At 37.0% G+C, this 18,053-nt stretch overlaps 1 protein-coding gene across 5 annotated transcripts in view; it reads right to left on the reverse strand.

Moving 5' to 3' along the window:
• Positions 1-1,518: 1,518 nt before the first annotated feature.
• The window catches only part of Erbb4 (erb-b2 receptor tyrosine kinase 4), a 1,096,075-nt gene continuing 1,079,540 nt past the window's right edge, over positions 1,519-18,053 (reverse strand). For 3 of the 5 annotated variants that reach the window (XM_060368567.1, XM_060368564.1, XM_060368565.1), the window contains 3 exons: positions 12,923-12,970; positions 11,420-11,717; positions 1,519-9,649 (listed from right to left, as the gene is read on the reverse strand). In XM_060368567.1, coding sequence (XP_060224550.1) covers positions 9,204-9,649; positions 11,420-11,717; positions 12,923-12,970 — 792 coding nt within the window. In that variant the 3' untranslated portion in view covers positions 1,519-9,203. The remainder of the gene's footprint in view (positions 9,650-11,419; positions 11,718-12,922; positions 12,971-18,053) is intronic. The other 2 variants (XM_060368566.1, XM_060368568.1) reach the window with 1 other exon arrangement.

Raw genomic sequence — 18,053 nt, forward strand, 5'->3', positions numbered from 1 at the left:
GTCATTGGCAGTTAGAATCAGCACATGACCTTAAAGCAGGCTCCCACTAAAATAAAGCTTTTATTTAGTAGGTGAACAGCTTCCGGTGGAAGATGAGAGAAGCAGTTAGCAGTCTGGGTAAAGAAAAATGCTTCAGACAAAAAAAACCCTGCAACTTTCTGTATAGCACCTGTCAGTAATAGCTGCATGCCTCTAGACTGTTATTTTTTCTTTGTTGTTGTTTGTTTTAATTTTCTTTATATGGATGGCCAGGACTATCTCAACAATATTTATCTCAAAATTGTGTGGCAAGTCAAGTGAGTCACTATGTGCAGAATAAATTTATATATTATAAAATGATTAATAATTTGATAAATATTAGGTGTATAAACTAGCATGGCACTGCTGGGGATTTCAATTATGTCTTAAAGCATAAGAAACATTATTCCTTTCCTTTATTCAGTCTATCCATGGCCTAAATTCATGGTGTCCTGACATATTTCACCCTGAACACAGTTAATTGACAGTGATTGATTCAGATGAAAAGGTCAAAATATCCGAGGGTGGGTATAAGGGTATGTGTGCATGACCATGCAAACAGAAAAAAGTCGTTATCAAAATAATATTTAAAGGGCCATAACTGAGCATGTTCAAGTGAACTTCCTATAATATATTGTGTTAAAAGGGTTTTCTGTTGCTGTTCCATAGTTTAGTCCAGATCATGTGCAATTAAATAAGTATAATAATTTGAAAGAGTAATAGACTTCTAACAAAAAAAATTATCGGAAGTATAAAATTTGTACACTTTGTAGGCAAGAAGAATTAATATTAAAACTTGAATAGAAAAGATAAAATAAAGAGTTGGAAATGTCTGATATTACTCTCTCAGAGTCCCATGGGATTAATTCCATAATTACCAACTGAAGGCCTCATTCTCTTTCCCCTTCTGTAAGTATGGTGTTGTCATTTGAATTCCTTGCTCAAAAAAGTATTGCCATGAAGTTCAATGAAGGCGGAAATAAATAGAATGTTACCTGGATTTCACTTACAAAATTATATATATATATGTGTGTGTGTGTGTGTGTGTGTGTGTGTGTGTGTGTATGTATATGTATATATATTTTATTCCCAATGAAACAAACCAAGCACAGTTAATTAAGCACAGCCTGTTCTGGGGAGTAAATTTGCATATGCCTAGATGGTGAAAGCATGAGGGACAGATCACAGTCCGTGCAACCAAAGGTTCCTGAAGAATAATCAATGAGATTTCTAAACACTGACAAAAAGAAAGCCATTTTCACATCTTCAGGTTATTAAATGCAGAACAAACCTTTTTCTTCCCCACCTGATTTTTTCTTATTAAAAAGTTCTAGCACAGAGAGAACATTTGTTTCATATTTTATTGAATTTCATTTATATTAAATTAAAAATATATTTCTGACAGATTCATGTAACAAAAAGGCAGAACAGTTTTCAAATTGTTCAGCTGGGATGATCAGTACGGAATGAGGCAAAGCAGTTTGCATTCTATACTTGCCTTGTGCAGGCACAATTCTTTCCCAAGAGTCAAAAGAGGATCCTTGAGAACTCACTCAAGAAGCCTAATTACATCAATTTAAAATACAGTTTCTCCCTCGTCCTCAATAACAACAGAAAGCAGGAAAAGGAGGGAGAAGAGGCTGAAAGGTTGGAGGAGGAGAAAAATAGGGAAATTATACTAAAAATATACCTAACATTAAAAAAGTTAGTATGTGTTAAGTGCATAATCCTTCATAGATAAAATAGAAAAAAAAAAAAAAAAACGAAAATAACATTTTACCACACACAATTGGCATATCCTATTGTGTAAGCGAGTGCAGAGGTTGGACACATCACAATAGTGCTGAACACAGAATCACAGGTAATGTCAAAATGATAACTTCCAACCAAAAATGAAACAATCACAAGCCAATTACTTATATACAAATCAACCCTAAAGACAATTATGTTCCAAATAAAAGTGTTCACAAAAGAAAATTAAAGCAACGTTATACTTATTTACAAATGCAGCTAGCCATGTCTTTAACAAGCTATAAAAATACTATTCACATTTTCAAACATACAGTAGTATTTTTTGTTTGTTTGTTTATTTCAAAAAGGCAGCTAACTTTGAATGCTGGGATTTAAATGAAACATTGATGGCTTACCAGCAAGTTATTTTTGCAGCCCTGTCCTTTGATGATTCTTCAGAGGAAAAGAGGGCTTGTTTTCTGTTTACAAGTCAAGAAAATAAGGAAACGAACACAACTCTGCCTTTTCTGTAAATTGTCTCCCTTTATCACCCAAACTGATCCTAGTCAACTACTGTGATGCGTGCATGAGATGAATTTTTGAAAGATTTAACGTGACCTAGTTTTGCGTGTGTGCCATGAGTTATCTTGCACGTTAATCTCATTTTCATTTGATCTTGTTCTAATGATACTCAGAAAGAGATGATCGAGCAGCCGGAGCGTGTGAAGTTACACCCTTGGCGTGCACCGATGCAGGCGTTGGTGCTCCCATGACGAGATGGACACAAGCCAGCCAGTGAGGTGTGCGTTCAAAGTTAGCTGCCCTTGCACAGCTGCTCAGTTTAATAGTCGACCCATTTAACAGCAGTACCAGTTTATGCTACATATTTCGAAGTACTTTACTTTAGAAGAACGGCTTACATATATCTACACTTAGAAAATAACTTTCATAGCTGATTACCGGAGTAATTCCAAAAGGGTTCTTAGAGTGCTATGGTTGCTAACCCCTCACTCCCCACTCCCAGCCCCTGAGATATCCAGAACTACACAGGGGTGTGACTCTCACGTTATGGAAAATTGTTCAACCCCTCCATTAACTGAAAAACACTGGAAATGATACTTGAAAATCAGATCTGTGTCAATAGGTAGGAGATGTGGTTTGCTTTCCTTCAAAAGGGCAACAGGTCTGGGGAAAAACATCAACACATCAGAGATAAAAATAGCAGTAAAGACAGTGGTTTCGACAAATTGGAACTATTGCCTACAGTTGCAAAACCTTGTTTTTCTGTGTCTGTATATTTATACAAATATAAACACTTCTAGTGACATTGGTGGGGGAAAACACACTAAACCACTAAAAGAAAATTTTCCTTAAAGTAGAGAAAGAGTAGAATTCTGTCAGTCGACATGGACTTTTATTACAGTGGTATCGGTGCTTATTATAAATTTGTTAGATGGATGATGTTCCAACAAAAGTCACAGGAAGTTCTCAAAGGCGAAGTGCTTCTACCTTCATGATAATAAAACTCTTCATTTGGAAAAAAAAATCTAGCAGCTGTAAAATATTTATATCAGGAATAAAACAAGGTGATCAAAGTAAATAAGTTAGTTGGCAGCAATAACTTAGTTTTATATATATACATAAAACTATATATACACATATATAGTTTTCATGGAAAGGTTAAATGTAAGATCTAGAAGTTCACACAATGTGAGTCTAGCGATTCATTTACAGAGCTAACTCATCCCAAATTCCTACAGAGAAGTCCACAGTGCACAGTGAGAGAATCAAGTGTCACGGAAAAACAAATTTAATACCCTAAAAAGTTGTATGTGTGTCTCTCTGTTTGTGTGTGTGTGTGTGTGTGTGCTCTGTCTTTTGTTTGAGAAGCAATTTAAAGACTTTCTAGAGTGCTTGGATATTTTAATAGAAAAATCAGGCATTTGAGGGCAAAGGCTAGTTTAGTATTTCAGAGGGGTGTGTGGGTCTTCATTGATCCACTATGGCTTACAAAAACAACAGCACAGGAAAGCCACTTTGAACTAATGATAGGAAAAAAAAAAAAAAGAGGAAGGCATCATTCCAGTAGGAGATAGGAAAGCAAAGGTGCCGCTTTCCTCCAAAGTTCAGAGGGAAATAAAAATTTCTGTTTCTGACGAGGTGATCACTTACTTGCAAAGCTGACTTTCAAAAAATTTCTTTCCAGGGGAGGCATGTGAATGTTTCTGTGAAAATGGGACTTAAACAGTCTTTCAGCCTGTGAATCTTGAATCATTTTTCTCTGCCCAAACCATCTCTCAGCCAGAAGGGAGGTAAGACACATGTTTTGTGTCTGCTGAAGGAGTGGGACTTGAACAGTGAGAGTCTGAAATTCTTACCATTTTACAAAGTCCCATTTAAAGAAGGAACCAGGGAGACTCTGGTGTTAGAAGGCTGTATATATACAAACACAGGGCGCCTGGTCCGATGCCCGAGACTTTGTGTTCATAGAGAACACCTTCAAAGTGCATCTCTGGGATTTAAAAAAAAGAAAAAAAATTGTATTGATCCAGAACCATAAAGGCTGGCCTCAGAGTCACCAAAAAGAAGGTCTCAACTGTCAAAGATCTTCTAAAATTATGCCTGCTTCACATCTATATTCATATGTCATTCGTTCTTGAGCTGATGGCCAGCAGGAGTTACCAACTTGCCTTTATGTGTCTACACAAGTGTGGGACTGCCCTTCAGGCACAGAGCGGCACCACTGGATTCTTTGCCCATGATCTGTGCAGTAGAAGCTGGTTTGTCTGGATTTTAAACTGCTAGTAACTATGCTCTTGGATTTCCTAATTGCCCCCTAACAAATCAACAGTTTAACAACTAGAGTCCAAAAGAACGCCAACTCAATAGTTTAAAATTTTTGCTTTAGCATCTATTTATAAAAAAAAAATGGTAATGGGTTCCATATTGGTTATGTAGGCAAGAGGGTATGGTGGGGAAAGAGCGGACAATTATAAATTAAATATATTTGTTTGTTTTCTAAGTGATAATGCTCTTCTTTTTGATGTTTGCTTTGCACCTGTAAAAGGTAATGGACCCTTTTCATTTCCGATGCTCACTCTGAAGAACTCTTAAACTCACCTGTGATTTATTTACCTGTTAAACCCTTCCAAGTGATGTCTGCAAAACAGCCCCCAAATGTAGCATCTCTTTATACGTAACACATTTAAAATGTAATGAGGGAATAAGAGAAGAAGAGAGAAGTCATGTGTAGCGCTTTAAAGCAAGGTTTTCCATTTGAAACCACGTTCTGTCTACTATCTGCCAACTCCACCCACTAGCCATTTCAAACAGCAAATTTATTTTTATTTACTTTGCAAAATCCATCATACGCTTTCAAAGCCTGAATTCTGTTCTGTTATTTTATACTCCACAATTAATTTTCTAAGTTTGACTTGCTTATTAATATTAAAAGCATTTAAAATTTGATAACCTTAACTAATTCTACGTCTTACAGCATTGTTATGATTGTGTCCTGTTATTCACGTGCTTTTGTGGTCACCTTTTTTATTACCTTATGGACTACATGTACTAGTTAAATAATCAATAATTACAGATGGACAAAGAATTCCAGGTTTTAAATAAAGGTTAAGCCTGTTCAAAAGGATCTCGTATTTACATCATTCTGTGTCAGGCATAAACACTGTTGTTTAAATTTTTTCTAGTATTGACACTTGAGGAAGTATAGTGATTATCCCACCAACTTCATCTATCCTTGAACCTTCACATCCCTCTAACTTTTCTCCACTGTTGAGAATATGCATCATTCTCAAAAGGTATCAAACATGACAACAAAGACATACTTACAAATCCCCTGCGTCTTCTTTCAAGTTAGAGCCTGACAGTTATTCTTCCTGACTCTTACTTAATAAGTCTTTCATCTTTGTGTTTTTAGTTGTTTGAAATTTGCATTGTTTTCATTGTTTCAAGGATGCTTCTAGGGAGAGAGAGAACCCTATCCTAAACTATGCTACTGTGTAATTCAGAAAGCCAGGAATATCTTTGCTATCAGCCTTGTTTCAGTAGCAGCAGTTTGATGACTCTGGACTTCCCTTGACTTAGAGGACATCTTTTCTCATCTGCTTAATAACAGTTTCCTTAAGTGACTATTTCACTAAAAACAATTGTATGCCTAAAATTCAGATTTCCCAAGATAAGCTTGATGGTTGTGATTTGATGATTTTAAAAAATATAGTTAAGTTCAATTTTAACATTGATTTTATTCAGACTTACAAATAGGTTCTGCATATTTTGATGGGTGATGCCCAGTAATGGCACCTGATATTCTATTGCAATATGTAGGCTTTAATTAGCATCTTACAGTTTCATTTTATTGGGTTTAAAGAGTTATTCTCTTGAGTAAATGAAAGTCCCCCTCCCCCATTCCTACCTATTGTTTCTCTAATACGCTATTAAATAATTTCCCTCTGGAACTTGAGGTCTAGCTAGTGATATCTAAAACAAACAAGAAATGCTGAAAAACTGAAATCAAGCATATATTAAAAAATCATAAAAGGGAATGATAAATCAGCATTTGGGGTGATTCTCAATTACACTTGCTTCTATGGCTAGGACGAGCGGAGTTGAACTACAAAATCTTGTGCTTTTAGGGAGGAAAAAGTTAACAATCATGGAGTAGGTTTACATTGCTTCAACAGTTGAGATTATCTCTTTTCTTTTATAAATTAAACAATCCTGCTTTCTTAATCCCAGTAGAAGCCACACAAATATTATAAACGAAAGGAAAAAGTCATAGCATTCCAAAGGTGCTGCCATAATGGTCAGGTATAGATTTCTTCTAACTTTAACTCTTCATAGGTAATAGGTGCCTATATGTGGTCTCTTTTCTTGTGGATGACTCTGAATTGGGTTGGGGAGCTTTGGGCTTTAAGGCTATAGCTCCTGGATCATTCTGTGTCTTTATCTCTGGTTAAACTTCATGGTTAAGCTTTCTCAACAAGATCTCACAAACCCTTCTCCTGTCTCTACTTCTCACTTTCAGTTTGCTTCCCTTCTCCTATCTTAAGAAGAGACCAAACCGAACACTTCCGAGGGGTTTGGCCAAAGATCTTCACTTGCTGCTAGTTTCATGGTAAGACTCCAGATATGCCAGTTTGCCAGTGATGTTCTTTTGGTCCAGTTTGTGTCTGGATAAGAACATAGAAGTGATTGTATTTGTCATCTTCAGTAGTTTGAAGGATGTTCAAATTACATCCCAGTAAAAGCTGTTTTATGAAACCATTCACAAAATAGCTAATGTAATCTAATTCTGTTGACTCATGGAGAAATAAGAATGTCGGAGTAAATTAATCTACACTGTTAAAATTTCAAGTGAGAGATGATTTCATTTATCTGACCACTCCCCACATAATTACAGGAGACTTTATGTAAATATCAATTGAATACATCAGATTGGGAAGAATGAATTTACATTCTCAAAATAGGTAGAAGCATAAACTTCTTTGAAAAATTTTCTCCCTTAAGTACCCTTTGTTTAACCAAGAAGATTTTTAATCTGATTACAGTTTTTTTTCAGAGTAGTGACTATAATTTTCAATAATACTTTAACAATTGAAAGAAATGTTTAAGAACCTAAATGGCTTGGAGGAGAATTTTGTAGAAAAGACAGAAGTATTAGGTTTCCTTCTTTCTTAGAGATTCGTTTTTCATTGTTCTCATCACTCATCTTAACCCTATAGGTGTTCTTTTAAAATTAAACCTAGCAGAGACAGTTCTACAACCAGGACACATGGTAGTATACGAAGAGAGTCTTACATAGATTACTAAAAGGTTAATGTACTGGGTAATAAAATAATTGCATGAGAAGGGTTTTTCATGTTTATTTACAACTCTTAACTCAATCGTGGACCTATTCAATAGGCTTCAAATGTTGATGAATTACTTTTAATTATAGGAACTTAGGTGTGAAGAGTTAAGTTACCTTCTACTCAATATAAACAGAGTCTCATACTAGAAATTTCATGGAATTCAAGCCAGTCCTTAACTTGCATTCCTTCACACAGAGAGTACAAACTTAGCATACTTCCTTACACACCAACGCCATATCAGATGAAGACAATGTGCTGGCACTCTCGCCACCATCCCTGGGCACTGTTCAAAGTCCTAATTGGCTTGGTTTGGCATTTCCACAGTCTTTCTTTATCTTAGATCCTTTTAAAAAAGATGTACTTAAATTAGTTAATATGCTGGTTGCTTCCATATTGCTTCATTCAAAATCCAAAATGGAGTTCAGAAAAAAAAAACCAAACAAATATAATTATAGCTTAAGTGCAAACTACATTTCTGAGTACCTTACATGTAGACGTACCCAATCCAGTGTTTCTTCCACTGCATGGATCCCCCACGGGACCACCCCTGAAAGTATCAGTAGTTTTATGAACCACACAGAACTGTTTCTTAGCATCTCTTCTACTCTTGAGGTTATCGCTGCCCATCAAAGACAGTCTTTTGTGGAGAAGAATAAAATGGTAAAGAATGAAAATGACAGGGAAAAATAAATTCAGTAGTGAGAGACATGAAATCTAGAACTGATTTAAATCTAGAACTGATTTAGCTATTTTTACTAGTATCTGGCTTTCTTTTCTAATTTTAAGCACTGAATTATTTAAAATAACAACATATATATATATATATATATATATATATATATATATAGTTTCAACACTATCAAGAAACTTTTATGTAAATATCTTTACAACTAGAAACCAGAGCCAAAATAGGGGAGCAACAGGCCAAAGCAAATTAAAATGGAAAAAAAAATCCTGAGATGCCTTCCAAACACAATTACTAGTTATAACTATAGTGGAGAATTAAAAATTATAAAAGCCATTCTTACTTGCCAAGAAAGAACTATGGAGAAAGAAATTGGCTTCTCAATCTCAGTTACTATCAAATGCTGTCCAAATGTTTATCCTTTTGTTCTAATGGAAGCTTTAGTATGATTTCAGGGATGCTGAATATGCACAAGACTATGACTGCAGACGAGAACAAAGTCTGGGCTTTCAATCACCTTCGTTGATAGATTAAGGGGGAGAGGGCCGGGGGCCAGGGGGAGAAGGTGAAAGTTAGAGTGTACGAAGGGAACAAAGTTGGGACTCTTTGACAGCAGGCAGTATTGCCTTTTATTTCCTAGACCTTCTCTAGCTCTGACTGACACTCCGTTTACCAACCCATGTGAAGAAATGAAGAAACAGTGTGTGTCCTCCTGTCTTTCTCTTTCAGCCTTTCCTTCTAATGTTCAAGTTAGGTAAGCACAGAACTATCATTTCCTACGTCTTCCACTGGGAAGTGTCAAAACTACTGGCCTCAGGAGAAGAAGGAAGACCACCAGAGAAAGAGGAGGGGGGAGGGAAATGGAGTGGGCATGTCTCTCCACCTGAACACCCCAGCTGAGCTCACACCACAGTATTCCGGTGTCTGTAGGGCGGAGGGGGCAGCATAGTGCCTGGCTTCAGGGAGAACTCAGAGAGGTACTCAGGATTCTCTGCCACAATAGGGCGGATCCGTCCATTCTGTTTATAAAAATATTTTGTGCTGTATTCCTGCAGGTAGTCTGGGTGCTGAAGAGTGCTCCGGGGTGGCAGGCTGTGGTTCCAGTAGTCGGGGTTGTCAAACGCTTTCTTGGCTTTCTCTGGCACAGACAGTACGCTGTTCTTCATGTACTCTGCATTCCCCAAGGCATTGGCGAAGGTGTTGAGATAAAGCGGCTCATTCACGTACTCATCCTCTGCTTTGAGTGGGCCACTGGAGGCGCTGTGATATTCCGGGTTATCTAAAGCTTGAAGGTCTCCATTCTTTCTCCGTGACACAAAAGGGTTCTCTTCCACAGGATTCAGATATTCTAAGAGAATACAAAAAGTACCATTTAACAGATACCTACTTTCGGGAAAAAAAAAATCGATAATCAGACTAAATTTAAAAGCAGCGATTATTTCTTTAGAATGAGAGCCACAAGTTTATTTTCATAAATTCTCAAAAACAAAGCAAAACAAAATCCTGTAGATTAAGCTAGGCATTAGAAAAAAAGGAGTAGGCTCAAACGAAATGAAACAGCTAACAAAACAAGAGAGGACAAGGCTCCTGACTTCTAAATTGTTCTTCTCTTTTAAATGCACCCGCATGTGGTGGCAGCTGTGTAAGGGCTGCTTTAATGGGGCTCTCAGGGTTGAACGCCCATGGTGGAGCTGGAGAGAGGGCTCAGTGGTCACTCGCTTGTGGATTTTAAGAAGGACCAGAGTTTGGTTCCCAGGATCCATATACGTCCACTCAAATCCACCTGTAACTCCAGTTCCAGAGGATCTGATGCCCTCATCTGGCCTCCACACTCACCAGCACCCATGTGACATATACACAGATATAGACACACAGACATGCATGCACATACATATAAAAACAACTATTTTTTTTCCAAAAACACCTTTTGTACAGAAATCTTCCTATCTATCTATCTATCTATCTATCTATCTATCTATCTATCTATGTATCTATCTATCATTCACCTGTCATCTCTCTCTCTCTCTATCTATCTATCTGTCTATCATTCTGTCTAGTCTATCAATTATTCTTGGCTATAGTCATCAAAATCCTCATTGTACTGTGCTAGATCATTTACATTATTTATGCAAGGATCAGAAGCTTGTGTTTTACAAAAAGTGAACAGAGCCATATGAAGATGATATAAAAGGATTTTCACAGTCTTATATACGCCCTGCTGTTGATCCTGACAGACATCATCTTGATCTCTACTTTCAATAACAATTAATTCGTCTTCTCTGTTTGTGGCACTGCTAGCAGAGAAGAAAATATATTTTTTTGTTTCATTTTAAAACTGAAATCTTACTTAATCTTGGTGTTTAACCTTTCTATGTTTAAAGTTTAAAAGCTATTAATTTAAAAACTATTATCGAGAATGTGGTATATGTAAGTACATGTAGAATAAAATTTTATTTTTTGAAGACTCACACACAGAAATCATAATTTCTTGTGATAAACCTAGTATCTTTTTTGGTAATATTGGGGTCTAAATCTAAGTTTTCATGTTCACTAAGAAAGCAGTCCATAATCATTTATACCCCTAACCCTAAGCTAGGCTAGTGAAATTGCATGTTTTAACTAAATCAGCTCCTTTCTTGTTGACATCAAAAGCTTTGGTCCTTTGCCAGTAACACCTGCCATTACAACTGTATTCCTCGGTAACTTTAACACAGCAATGGTTCTGGGACTCTGGAGGGGGAAAAGGGAGGGGCTACAATCAAGGTGTAAAGTAAATAAATTAATTAAATAAAAAAAAACTTCATACAACAATTCCAATAAAGATAGATTTAGGTTGGTTTTTCTCAGCCCTCAGTGTCTTAGACAACATGTGAGGATTTTGTTAAAAATCCACTTTCTTGTTCATACAGAGCCTGAGATTTGGACTATTTACAAAGTGTGTAGGTACAAAGACACCACAGATTCAGGAGACTCTTGTGTAGTGGTAGGAGCCTTGGTCTCTTCTATTATAGATCACAAATGTCACCATTCCAGGTGTCTTGAAACTTGGTTTCTCTACCCTGCTTGTTTGATGGAGGTCATCCCTGGGCACAGTCAGGTCTGAACGTTCAGCTTGTACCTTGTTTGGGTTTGTCACGCATCGGAGTCATGTAGCCTTCTTCATCCAGTTCTCCTCGCGGGTTCCGTTCTGGGGCAAAGACGGTGGGATCAGCACTGTACCTCTGGGTGCTGCTGTCCTCTTGGACATGGGGTGCCACTGGCTTGCGCAGGGTCCCGTTACAGCAGGAGTCATCAAACATCTCAGCCGTTGCGCCCTGAGCGACTGGTGCTTCTGGTATGGTGCTGGTTGTGGCTCTGTAGGGCATGGGCATTCCTTGCTGGGCAGCAAAGCCTCCATCCTGGTACACAAACTGATTCTGTTAAAATAGTAGAAACACATTGGGAGAATCAGCCGTTAGGAAAGCTTGTAAAGGAAACCTGAATGTTATTAGCCAATTAATGATTTTTTAAAAATTTTCCTAGGGGCTAATGAATTTGAGGTAAGTACTAGAAATACTTAAGATTCTATTTTTTTTTTGTGCATGTATGTGTGAGCATAGTTATACATACAAATGGAGGCCAGAGTTCAGTGTTGCATGTCTTCTTTCATAGCAGTGATTCTCAACCTTAATACAGTTCTCATGTTGTGATAACTCCCAACCATAAATTTTTTTTCATTGCTACTTCATCACTGTAATTTTGCGCTCTGATATGTGCCCACAAAGGGTCGCAACCTAAGGGTTGAGAATTACTTCTCTATACCCTTCCACCTTAATTGCCGAGACAGTGTTTCTCACTGAACCTGGAGTCCGTCAGTTTGCCTAGACTGACTGTTCAGCAGGTCCTAGGAATTGCCTGCCTACACCTTCCCAGTGCTAGAATTACAAGGTGTAGCTCTTTGTGTGGGTGTTGGGAATCCAACTCAGATTTGCTTGTGCAGCAAGCAAATTTCTGACTGATCCATTTTCTCAGGCACCCCCAATCCTGCTTTTTTTTTTCTACATAGGTAAAAATCATGGGGAAACAAATTGAAAGGTTTAGTTTTTAAATTTACCAAGTGACTAGAGTGTGAGCTGATAAAAATATTTTGTGTTGTTTTTCTACAGTTGCCTAAGTCTGTTATAAAACTCGAAGTATTTTTCTACAACCATTGGTCTTCAGTGCAGAAGTACGGTAAGATGTTATGAATGATGATGCACCAATGTCACCTCTGTTCTGTGCTTACTATGACTGTGAGTTGTCCAGTCCCTAATGAAAGGATAGTCATTGAGACTTAGACTTTTTCACACATGACCTACAGTCATGAGACTGAAGATAACATCTTCACCCAGAAGACTAATTCAGGAGCTGGGTAAATCCTTCCAGTAAACATTGAAAGCCCCTGTTGATGTATGATGTCTCAGCTGTAATTATCATCTGAGATACAGACATCTACACAGGCAGTGACACAGTCTACAGCCAATTCTTGACTCACTGTTGGCAAAGGCAAAAATGAGGAAATTATGGGAAGACGAGAGAAGAAACATGGTTAAGAGAAGACCAAAAACTCCTAAAAGATGAAGGCCAATTGTGAAATACTTACTCCCGACATGGGGGTGTAGGCAGGAGGAGGGCTGTGTCCAATTTCACTCTAATAGAAAAGAAAAATGGAATGATGGATATAATAAGAGGCAACATGGATGAAAAATTAAAAAAAGAAAAGAGAAAGAAAAGATACGACTTGCATGAGCCAAAGGGGAAGTGCACAACAGTGATTTTTTTTTTCCTAAATAGTCAAATTGTATTCATTCCCACAAGCAAGCAAATTTAAACACTGACTCTACCCCCAGACAAAGGGAATCACATTGGAAAAGTAAAATTTTGAATTATTAAAAACATAAGGCTGACCTAGAAATCATTTTTCAGATTAAGCCTAAAAGATGGTGGAAAGCCAGAAATAATGAAAGTATGTTTTAAAATAAAAGATAAATTATGTTATCACGTATCCAAAGACCCAAACAGTTTCATGTCATTTAGGATCATCACAAGATACCAGTTTGTTTCCTTACAAGACTCAAAACCAAAAACAACAACAACAACAACAACAAAAAACAAAAACCCAAAACCTTAAAAAGGGTGCAGGAGTGTTGGAACGAGATAGAAGGTGGATTTCAAGGTGTCTGAAATATTTTTTTTATTAAGCTATATTTATTTTTACCACTTCAGCAACGGCCAGTTTGTGTCTCCTTAGAAAAAAAGAACACACAGTCTCTTATCTTCCATTTCATTTTTTTATAAAAGGAAGAAACAGAAGAAAAATTTAAAAAACAAATTCTTTATTGGAGACATACTTTTTATTTTATGTAGTTAGACTCATAACCAGGTTTTGGCTTTTAAAAATATCTGTATTTCCATAGCTTAATTGTCTATCCTTTGGGCTATATGAAAGTGAAGACAAAATATGATAAACTGTTAAGATTAGTATTTCTTAGGAAGAGAAAGAGGAGGGAAATGTGTGAATCCCAAGTCTGCTCCTTAATATGAAAATATACCCATATATATTCACTTGTTACACACACTGAGAACTGTTTTCTCTGTGGGAATTTCTCTGCCTTTCTGGTCCTGAAGATAATGAATGAGGCAGGCAGAAGTAGCTGCTTTTATGATACAGCTCTCTATATCTGATCTTAAGCCAACAGAGACGACTAAAAATGCCTTCCAGACACCTATGTCATTTATATGAAACATCTAAACTAAATATCATCTCACATCCATGCTCCTACAACTTAGAGATTCACAAAGCAATCTTAGGAGATTGTTTCCAGGAATAACAACTATTTAATGCCAATCAATAACAATTGAACAAGGCAATTTCACTTAACAAGTGCTGTTTGCCAGACTGATCAAAGAACAAGTCCTGTAATACCTTGACAATGCACTTCACCGTATAGTTATAAAAGTATGCAGAATAAAGAATCTTTTCCTTCTCTAATCACACAGAGGAGTGAGTGAGGTTGTGAGGTATTTGTCATTCTATGCCTGCCTCACTTCACTTAGGATAATTTCTTTAAGTCCATCTATGTTTTTTCAAATAATAAGCCCTCATCTATTTTTATATTTCAGTGGTATTTGATCGTGTATATGGATCATACTTTCTTGCTCAATTCATCAGCTCATGGACACTGATGTTATTCTTATAGATATATTTAATATTCAATGTACAGGAGTTGTTATTACACTCTATACATATTATTTCGTCCAGTTAGAAATTTTAGGCTCCAGGTGTACCCACACATGCTCAGTTGCAAAAAATCTTGGACCCCTATTTTTTCACTATTCACTACCTTATTCCTTAGAATAAAAATAACGTTCTTCACTGTTATATAAATGTAGACTATATAAAACCTGCAGGTATACAGCTGCTAATAAGAATTCTGAGGTCAGGAAGTCATGTCAAGGGTACCCAGTAAAGACACATTTTTTCTTTTTAAATGCTTATATGAATTTGTAAATATGGGTGCATTTTGCCGTCCTTTTTAAAGACAGAAAACCAATTTTATTTGTCTACAATTTTGAGAAAGGAATATTTTGTATAGTTCAGTGATTTGTAAAATTGAGGTGTGGCACAGAGAAGATATGGGAACTGCCTGAGTTACTGTTACAGTTCAAACCCCAGACTTCTCAACCAGCATTGATCAATTAGTAAGCATTTAACAAATATTTATTAATTCTTCATGATAAAAATTGCTGTTGTAGATATTGGAGATACCTATTGCATACTAGAAGAGATGTGGGTGCTGATGAGTCTTTTGGGATTTATACCAGTTTTCTACCAGATAGTGCCTGAGGTTATGGAAATACCAACAAAAAACACAAGAGAACAATGCTGCTGGAGTGAATTCACATCAAAAAGAAAAGTATTTCAAAACCCCAGTAATTACCTGTGTTTCTTTGACCTCTTACTTGGCAAAAAACGCCAATATGAGGTAATGCTCCATTTGAATCACAGCTGAAGCTAGAGTTGATTTTTGTGTATTTTTTTTTTTTAACTTAAAAGATCAATGATTAAAGGACTGACTCACAGGCCGTTTTTAATCAGGAAACAGTCCATTATCTATCTTCATTATCTGGGATAGAAGGCCTTCAGTTTTAAAGGTGGAGTACCACAAATAACTGGGCTTTTGCGGTTAGCCCGTTCTGAGACATGAAGCAAGGCTCTGTCTGAGAGAATGCATCTACTGTCCCTGCTCTGACAAGTCTCTCCATCAGCAACCTGCCAGCTCCCTCTCTGAACACCCTGCCAACCAGCATCACAGTAATAGAGTGTCTTCATGCTTTCTTTTTTTTTTTTTTTTTTTTACCCCCTTCTTCCTGTTCTCAGCATTAAAATGGAAACAGATTCTACACAAAACCCTTAGCGTTCATTGTTTTTAGGGTTTCTGGCCGCTTTTTTATGTTTCTGTCTCCATTTTTCTTTCACTTTGCTTTTTTATCTGGTATTTATGATAAAAAGCACCTCATTCATTTCCCCGTGGAAGGGCAATGCAGCTCCAAGGGGAACATCTGTGAGGCCAATTAGCTGGGCTGGAAATGTGATATAATTGTTGTTTAAATATATTTAAATTACATGTTAATCACTGTGTCATAATTTATGGGCTTTGAAAATAACTTTTTGTACTTCAGAGCTAAGCCAGATTCTACTTGCTTCTGCTGTTTTTAGTTTGCAACGAGTGTGCCTCATTCCCCTCTTTCTTAAATTCCCCCCCACACACTTGAGGCGCTGAACTTTTAATATCGGAAAGAATGACAGCTGCAAGTAAATTGGATGAGTGAAAATTAAGATCCTCACCATAGCCAGAATGAGCTGGAGTGACCTTAAAGCCCTGAGCAGAACAAAGCACTGTTCTCAGTTAAAGGGCTTTGTTTTCACATTGTGCCACTTTCTGCTGTCCATCAAAGTCTGGCTTTGTGGATCTTTGGGAGGCAGCGCCAGGTGCACTCATTCAATTAGCTGGTGAGAGGATTTACTGTCAGCAGGACAGAGACGGAAAGAGGGGGGTTAGGAACCGGTGAGCGCTGGGGAGTGTGTTCATGGAGGGGCGATTAGTAGGGGTGATAGAGAGAGGAAGTTTAATGCTGTGACCCTATCCCTGGGACACTGTGTGATTGACTTGAACCCAAATGTCATAGGTGGCAGAGAAGGCAAGTCTTAGCAAGTGTAGAAAATGTAGCATTTGATGCACTTTTAAATTCCTTAAAATTAGCCCTTACAACTGAAGAGCATGAATTTGAACCTTTATGTGATTACAGGCACAATATTGATGTCTATATCATTTAACATGGATCTTTAGAAACTTTAAATAGATAATCTGTGGTTTGTGATTTAAAAAAATTATCACACAAATGTGAGTTCTAAAAAAAAAAAAAAACAACACATTTAAATGCCCACCATCTATCTAAATTAAACATGTACTTAATGAGTTTTACCTTCAAATAATTATAATTTTTGATAACAAGCATAACAAAACTATAGCAATTTCAAGAGCCAAGAGTGTAAATCCTGTCATCTGAAAAAACAGTGTGTCCATAAGACATTGCTAATCCATCAGCAATAATTTATTACCTAGACACTTCCACCTAGTAACTATTATGGGTTTTCAACCTTTTTATCCTCCAAGGCATGTATGCTTACCAGTCCAATGGGTATTTTCTCTTTTTCACAGGCCAGATAGCAAGTCAGAGAAAGTGTTTTCACATTGTGTGCAATTCCTGATACACAGCTGTAACACTCCGTCCTTCTCACAAGTTCATGTACTAGTGTCTAGAAAATCTTCATATTTTGTAGTGCAAAAGGAAGGAAACTAACAAAATGTTCCCACAGTCAAAAATGAAAGGGAGCAAAGAAACAGCTTTACACTGGTGTCAACGTTCCTTAGCTCTGTACAAGGTGAAGAACAAGGTATTTTATACTTCTCTTAAGATTAGTAATCATTTGAATATTTACCTTAGTGTCAGTTGTAATTCTGTTTGTCTGTTGAGTGTTGTGTTTTGCACGTAGACTGTGTTAACTAAGGGTTCTTGTGCAGGTTCAATTTTGAGTGTGGTTTGTTACACCTAGGTTCTGCAGACTTTAAGACATAAAGGCCTGTGGGGCGTCCTTCTTTGTTCTTCTGAGAGCCATCAGTTAGTTCTGAGAGAAGGTTGTTATTGAAAGGGCAAGCTGGATTCTCACCTTGCTCTTTCTTCTGGTCTGATCATGTAATCTCTCCCTATAGCCTATGCTCTACCACGGTGATGCTGTCTGCCATGATGTGATAAAGCAAGGGATGCTCAAACAGAGCTCGCTTCAAAATATTTTGACCTGTCTTTTAAAATTGTCAACTAAATAGCCTAGTATATGTTACCTAGCCTCAGATATTTTGTAATAGTGATGAAAATGTATAAAACTCATTTATAATAATTCTTTTCCTAGCTTTCTCTCTTCATCCCTTTCTCTCTTCATCCCTCCCTCCTTACTTACCTCTTTGTTTCCCTCTCTCCCTCCCTTCCTTCCTTCTACTTTCTTCTGTTTTTTTTTCCAAGACAAAGAGGGTAATAATGAAATATTGTCCTAAAAGCTACTTGCTTATCCTAATAAAATATTTCTAGTAGGCTTAAGACAACTCCATAGCCCCTGTGACTTGGAAAGAAGGTGCCACTTTTCCCTTATTTTCTCACACACACATTCAAATAAA

The sequence above is a fragment of the Meriones unguiculatus genome, chromosome 15 (assembly GCF_030254825.1).
Source record: "Meriones unguiculatus strain TT.TT164.6M chromosome 15, Bangor_MerUng_6.1, whole genome shotgun sequence".
In the NCBI taxonomy this organism is placed as follows: domain Eukaryota; kingdom Metazoa; phylum Chordata; class Mammalia; order Rodentia; family Muridae; genus Meriones; species Meriones unguiculatus.